Source organism: Penaeus vannamei, unplaced genomic scaffold, assembly GCF_042767895.1.
Source record: "Penaeus vannamei isolate JL-2024 unplaced genomic scaffold, ASM4276789v1 unanchor2668, whole genome shotgun sequence".
Taxonomy (NCBI): domain Eukaryota; kingdom Metazoa; phylum Arthropoda; class Malacostraca; order Decapoda; family Penaeidae; genus Penaeus; species Penaeus vannamei.
The window spans coordinates 1-7,244 of NW_027215656.1; the positions used below are offsets into that span (position 1 = coordinate 1).

At 44.6% G+C, this 7,244-nt stretch overlaps 1 protein-coding gene across 1 annotated transcript; it reads left to right on the top strand.

Moving 5' to 3' along the window:
* Window positions 1-351: 351 nt before the first annotated feature.
* Window positions 352-5,752, top strand: LOC138861198 (palmitoyltransferase ZDHHC6-like; the record flags this gene model as incomplete). The annotated part of the gene is given in 2 exon segments (XM_070120095.1): window positions 352-539; window positions 5,148-5,752. Coding segments are annotated over 2 exon segments (435 nt in total), but the record flags the coding sequence as incomplete, so codon positions are not given.
* Between the last annotated feature and the right edge of the window lie 1,492 nt (window positions 5,753-7,244).

Consider the following 7,244-nt stretch of genomic DNA (forward strand, 5'->3'; position numbering starts at 1 on the left):
CACACACATATTATAAATATGGAGCAGCTGCCTCACAAAGAAGCTTACTCAACTTTCTACAACTTTCTAGAACTTACTCAACTTACTCATAGTTCATCTTGCTCATCTTATTCATCATACTCACCTTACCTTAGTCAACTTGCTCATATTCATCTTACTCATCATACTCATCTTACTCATCACACTCATCTTACTCATCATACTCAAATTACCTTACCTTACTCATCTTACTCATACTCATCTTACCTTACCTTACTGATCTTACTCATACTCATCTTACTCATACTCATCTTACCTTACCTTACTCATCTTACTCATACTCACCCCCCCCCCCCCCCCACCTCCCCCCAGATGGAGCAACTGGCCCAGAAGGCGGAGAAACGCGCCCGGAGCCGCCTGTACGAGGTGGTCGAACCCTTCTCCGGCTGGTGGTTCCCCTGCACCAAGGGCGTGTGCGTCTGCTGCCACCCCCCCTGCACTGACGAGCCCCGCCTTCCTCTGAGGGTCGGAGAGGAGGTGGTGGTGACGCGGTGGAAGAAGTGAGTGTGTTGGGGGTGGGGAGTAGGGGATGGGGAGGGTGGGGGTGGAGGGGTGGAGAATAGGAGATGGGGAGGGTGGGGGTGGAGGGGTGGAGAGTAGGAGATGGGGAGGGAGGGTGGAGGGGTGGAGAGTTGGAGATGGGGAGGGAGGGTGGGGGTGGAGAGTTGGAGATGGGGAGGGTAGGGGTGGAGGGGTGGAGAGTAGGAGATGGGGAGGGAGGGTGGGGGTGGAGAGTTGGAGATGGGGAGGGTAGGGGTGGAGAGTAGGAGATGGGGAGGGAGGGTGGGGGTGGAGGTGTGGAGAGTTGGAGAAGGGGAGGGAGGGTGGAGGGGTGGAGAGTAAGAGATGGGGAGGGAGGGTGGAGGGGTGGAGAGTAAGAGATGGGGATGGAGGGTGGAGGGGTGGAGAGTAGGAGATGGGGAGGGAGGGTGGAGGGGTGGAGAGTAGGAGAAGGGGAGGGAGGGTGGATGGTGGAGAGTTGGGAGAAGGGGTGGGGAGGGGGTGGAGGGTTGGAGAGTTGGAGAAGGGGAGGGAAGGTGGAGGGGTGGAGAGTAGGAGATGGGGAGGGAGGGTGGGGGTGGAGAGTAGGAGATGGGGAGGGAGGGTGGAGGGGTGGAGAGTTGGAGATGGGGAGGGAGGGTGGGGGTGGAGGGGTGGAGAGTTGGAGAAGGGGGGAGGGAGGGTGGAGGGGTGGAGACTTGGAGAAGGGGAGGGAGGGTGGAGGGGTGGAGAGTAGGAGATGGGGAGGGAGGGTGGAGGGGTGGAGAGTAGGAGAAGGGGAGGGAGGGTGGAGGGGTGGAGACTTGGAGAAGGGGAGGGAGGGTGGAGGGGTGGAGAGTAGGAGATGGGGAGGGAGGGTGGAGGGGTGGAGAGTTGGAGATGGGGAGGGAGGGTGGGGGTGGAGGGGTGGAGAGTTGGAGAAGGGGAGGGTGGGTGGGGGTGGAGGGGTGGAGAGTAGGGAGATGGGGAGGGAGGGAGGAGGGGTGGAGAGTAGGAGATGGGGAGGGTGGGGGTGGAGGGGTGGAGAGTAGGAGAAGGGGGAGGGAGGGTGGAGGGGTGGAGAGTTGGAGAAGGGGAGGGAGGGTGGAGGGATGGAGAGTAGGAGATGGGGAGGGAGGGTGGAGGGGTGGAGAGTTGGAGAAGGGGAGGGAGGGTGGAGGGGTGGAGAGTAGGAGATGGGGAGGGAGGGTGGGGGTGGAGGGGTGGAGAGTTGGAGAAGGGGAGGGAGGGTGGAGGGGTGGAGAGTAGGAGATGGGGAGGGAGGGTGGGGGTGGAGGGGTGGAGAGTTGGAGAAGGGGAGGGAGGGTGGAGGGGTGGAGACTTGGAGAAGGGGAGGGAGGGTGGAGGGGTGGAGAGTAGGAGATGGGGAGGGAGGGTGGAGGGGTGGAGAGTAGGAGATGGGGAGGGAGGGTGGAGGGGTGGAGAGTAGGAGAAGGGGAGGGAGGGTGGAGGGGTTTAGGGGTGGAGAGTTGGAGAAGGGGAAAGAGGGTGGAGTAATGGAGGGGTGGAGGGGTAGAGGGGGAGAGGGAGAGAGTGGAGAGAGGTGGAAAGGAAATGGATGGTGAGGGAGAGTGAGGGAGGAGAGGGAGAGAGTGGAAAGGAAATAGATGGTGAGGGAGAGTGAGGGAGGAGAGGGAGAGGGAGAGGGAGAGGGAGAGAGTGGAGAGGGAGGAGCGTGAGGGAGAGTGGGGGAGGAGAGGGAGTGGGAGATAGTGGAGAGGATGGAGGGTGAGGGAGAGGGAGAGGGAGAGGGAGAGAGTGGGAGAGGAGAGGGATAGGGAGAGAGTGGATAGGGTTGGACAGTGAGGGAGAGTGGGGGAGGAGAGGGAGAGGGAGAGGGAGAGGGAGAGAGTGGAGAGGGGTGGACGGAGAGGGAGAGTGGGGTAGGAGAGGGAGAAGGAGAGGGAGAGGGAGAGAGTGGAGAGGGGTGGAGGGTGAGGGAGAGTGGGGGAGGAGAGGGAGAGGGAGAGTAGGGGAGGAGAGGGAGAGGGAGAGTGGGGGAGGAGAGGGAGAGAGTGGAGGGTGAGGGAGAGTGGGGGAGGAAAGGGAGAGAGTGGAGAGGGGGGAGGGTGAGGGAGAGTGTCGGAGGAGAGGGAGAGGGAGAGAGTGGAGAGGGGGGTGGAGGGTGAGGGAGAGTGGGGGGAGGAGAGGGAGAGGGAGAGGGAGAGAGTGGAAAGTGGGGGAGGAGAGGGAGAGGGAGAGAGTGGAGAGGGGGGGAGGGTGAGGGAGAGTGGGGGAGGAGAGGGAGAGAGGTGGAGAGGGGTGGAGGGTGAGGGAGAGTGGGGAGAGGGGTGGAGGGTGAGGGAGAGTGGGGTAGGAGAGAGAGAGAGAGAGAGAGGGAGAGAGTGGAGAGGGGTGGAGGGTGAGGGAGAGGAGAGGGAGAGAGTGGAGAGGGGTGGAGGGTGAGGGAGAGTGGGGGAGGAGAGGGAGAGGGAGAGGGAGAGTGTGGAGAGGGGTGGAGGGTGAGGGAGAGTGGGGTAGGAGAGAGAGAGAGAGAGGGAGAGAGTGGAGAGGGGTGGAGGGTGAGGGAGAGGGAGAGGGAGAGAGTGGAAAGGAAATGGATGGTGAGGGAGAGTGAGGGAGGAAAGGGAGAGGGAGAGTGAGGGAGGAAAGGGAGAGGGAGAGAGTGGAGAGTGGAGAGGGTGAGAGGGGGAGTGGGGGAGGAGAGGGAGAGAGAGAGGGAGAGAGTGGAGAGGGGGGGGAGGGTGAGGGAGAGGGAGAGGGAGAGAGTGGAGAGGAAATGGATGGTGAGGGAGAGTGGGAGAGGAGAGGGAGAGGGAGAGAGCGGAGAGGGGAGGAGGGTGAGGGAGAGTGGGGGAGGAGAGGGAGAGGGAGTGGGAGAGAGTGGAGAGGGGGGGAGGGTGAGAGGGGGAGTGGGGGAGGAGAGGGAGAGAGTGGAGAGATAAAAAGAAAAAAAGAAAAGAAGAGAAATAGGAAAGAGAAAGAGAAAGAAAGAAGAAGAAGAAGAAAAAAAGAATGATTAAATCTGCAAGAATTGCGTCATTATGAAATATTTTTTAAGCATTGTTAAAGATTTTGCAAAAAAGAGTTGGGCATTTTTCTATCATTGCAGATCATTAGGATATATTTTGTAACAATTATTATGCATCGTTATATATATTCTTTTTCATTACAAATTTAGGAAGAAGAATGATATTGATTTATATATTGTGGATATAAAGATTTTGTAAGGAATATTTATTTAATTGTTTTTTAATCATTAAGAGTTATCGAAGAATATTTTAATCATTAAGAGTTATCGAAGAATATTTTAATAATTAAGAGTTATCGAAGAATATTTTGATAATTAAGTTATTAAAGATTATTCTAATAATTAGAAATTATTAATCTGAGGATCAGCAAGAAATAAGAATTTCTATGAATAAATAAGAATTTTGAAACTTATTGAAATTAGTTAAATATAGAATGAATTATATGAATGTAAATTAGTTAAATAAATCATAAATAAATTAAATAAATTATGTTTATATTAAAAATAAATTAAATAAATTATATAAGTTAAATAAATTATGTGAATATATATTTCTTCAATGAAAGTTAGTTAAATATAGCGATAGTTATGAAGTGTTTTTGATAATAATTAAAAATGGATGTTTATTGTCTGTTGAGAAATAATATTTTAAAAGATGAATTTAAATTATTCTCAATAATTCTTAATAATTATTTATTGATTTAATTTTGATTAATCTATCAGTTTTGAAATTTTGTTTAATTATTGATTAATTCAGTCTTAATTATTGATTAAATTTAAACTGATATATTAAAAAACGATTAGGAATTTCGGAGAATTTTTAGAAATCTTAATGAATATTTATGAAGAAATAAATATTCATTCCAATTATGAAGAATTCTTCAGAATCTTCAAGAATTTTTTTATTATGGCTAAGAATAATTCTTTATAATCATCAAGAATAATTCTTCGTAATTGTAAAGAAGTCTTAGGAATAAGTAAGATTTCTAGGAATTCTTGGGAATGAAAATAAATTCTTGGGAATGAAAATAAATTCTTGGGAATGAAAATAAATTCTTGGGAATGAAAATAAATTCTTGGGAATGAAAATAAATTCTTGGGAATGAAAATAAATTCTTGGGAATGAAAATAAATTCTTGGGAATGAAAATAAATTCTAGGGAATGAAAATAAATTCTTGGGAATGAAAATAAATTCTTGGGAATGAAAATAAATTCTTGGGAATGAAAATAAATTCTTGGGAATGAAAATAAATTCTTGGGAATGAAAATAAATTCTTGGGAATGAAAGTAAATTCTTGGGAATGAAAATAAATTCTTGGGAATGAAAATAAATTCTTGGGAATGAAAACAAATTCTTGGGAATGAAAATAAATTCTTGGGAATGAAAATAAATTCTTGGGAATAAAAGTAAATTCTTGGGAATGAAAATAAATTCTTGAGAATTAGACATTATGGAGAATGAATAGAAATTGTCAAGAATTATTCCTCATTGTAAGCAACTCTTAAGAATAATTATTCATTGATTATTAGCATTAGGAATAGATAAGAATAGAATAAGAATTGCTGAGACTATTATTATTATATTATTTTATATTATTATATACCTCATTGCAGGTATTGGCTCTACGGAGAGAGAAAAACCTGCCCGTCGACCTCTTCCCCGCCTCCGCCTCCTCCTCCTCCTCCTTCGGAATCACCTTCCTCCTCTTCTGCGTCTCCTCCGCCTCCTCCTCCTTCCTCTTCTACGTCTCCTCCTCCTCCTCCTCCTCCTTCCTCCTCTTCCGCCGCAACTCGACACCGAGGTTGGTTTCCTAGAAGGTGTGCCGTTCAGATCCTGTACGAGGGGAAGAAGACGCGGTGAGCGATAAAGGAATCAAGTGAAGTAAATGAGGACAAAGGAGGAGGTGGAAAGAGAGAGTGAAGAAAAGGAGGAGAAAGAGAGAGAGAAGAGATGGAGGAAGAGAGGAGAAAAGAAGAGGAGAAAGAGAGAGAGAAGAGATGGAGGAAAAGAAGAGGATAAAGAGAAAGAGAAGAGATGGAGGAAGAGAAGAGAAAAGAAGAGGAGAAAGAAAGAGAGAAGAGATGGAGGAAAAGAAGAGGAGAAAGAGAGAGAGAAGAGAAATAGAGAAGAGAAAGAGAAGAGATGGAGGAAGAGAAGAGGAATAGGGAAGAGAAAGAGAAGAGATGGAGGAAGAGAAGAGATGGAGGAAGAGAAGAGATGGAGGAAGAGAAGAGAAAAGAAGAGAAATAGGGAAGAGAAAGAGAAAGAAAAGAGAAAAGAGGAGAAATAGAGAAGAGAAAGAGAAGAGATGGAGGAAGAGAAGAGAACAGAGGAAGAGAAGAGAACAGAGGAACAGAAGAGAACAGAGGAAGAGGAGAGAAAGAGGAAGAGAAGAGAAAAGAGGAGAAACAGAGGAGAGAAAGAGAAAGAGAAGAGAAAAGAGAAAGAAAAGAAAAAAGAGGAGAAACAGAGAAGAGAAAGAGAAAGAAAAGAGAAACAGAGAAAGAGAAAGAGAAAGAAAAGAGAAAAGAGAGAGAAAAGAGAAGAGAAAAGAGGAGAAACAGAGAAGAGAAAGAGAAAGAAAAGAGAAAAGAGAGAGAAAGAGAAGAGAAAGAGAAAGAGAAGAGAAAAGAGGAGAAACAGAGAAGAGAAAGAGAAAGAGAAGAGAAAAGAGAAGAAATGGAGAAGAGAAAGAGAAAGAAAAGAGAAAAGAAGAGAAACACTGAAGATAAGGAGAAAGAAAAGAAAAAAGAGGAGTAACAGAGAAGAGAAAGAGAAAGAAAAGAGAAAAGAGAAATAGAGAAGAGAAAGAGAAAGAAAAGAGAAAAGAGAAAGAGAAAGAGAAGAGGAGAAACAGAGAAGAGAAAGAGAAAGAGAAGAGGAAAGAGGAGAAACAGAGAAGAGAAAGAGAAAAGAGGAGAAGCAGAGAAGAGAAAGAAAAGAGAAAAGAAGAGAAAAAGAGAAGAGAAAGAGAAGAGAAAAGAGAGAAAAAAGAGAAAGAAAGAGAAGAGAAAAGAGAGAGAAAAGAGTAAGAGAAAGAGAAGAGAAAAGAGAGAGAGAAGAGAAAGAGAAAGAAAAGAGAAAGAGAAAGAGAAGAGAAAAGAGAGAGAGAGAAAGAGAAAGAGAAGAGAAAAGAGAGAGAAGAGAAAGAGAAAGAGAAGAGAGAAGAGAGAGAAAAGAGAAAGAAAAGAGAGAGAGAAAGAGAAGAGAAGAGAAGAGAGAGAGAAAGGAGAAATAGAACGTGGAAGCAAAAAGAAAAATTCATAATTAATTAATCCATAATTATTATTATTCCTTTTAATATTTTAAATTTTTATTTTGTTTCGTTTTGATTTCCCCTTTTTTTTCAACTTTTAATATTTGATGTTTTATTAAATTACTTTTTCTATTTTTATTATTTTAATATACTTATTATTATTACAAATATAATTAATTGCTGTTAATGATAGTAATGCTATTATTATTACTAATTGATTATAGTAATTATTATTCCAATCATTGTTATTGTTTTTAGCATTGTTATATTATTATTTTTATTATTATCATTATTATCATCATTATTATTTTTATTATTATTATTGTTATCATCATTATTATTATTATCAGTATTACTATTTTTTTCATCATCATTATTATTATTATTATTTTTTCATTATTGTTATTATTATTATTATCATTATTATTATCATTATTACCATCATTATCATCAT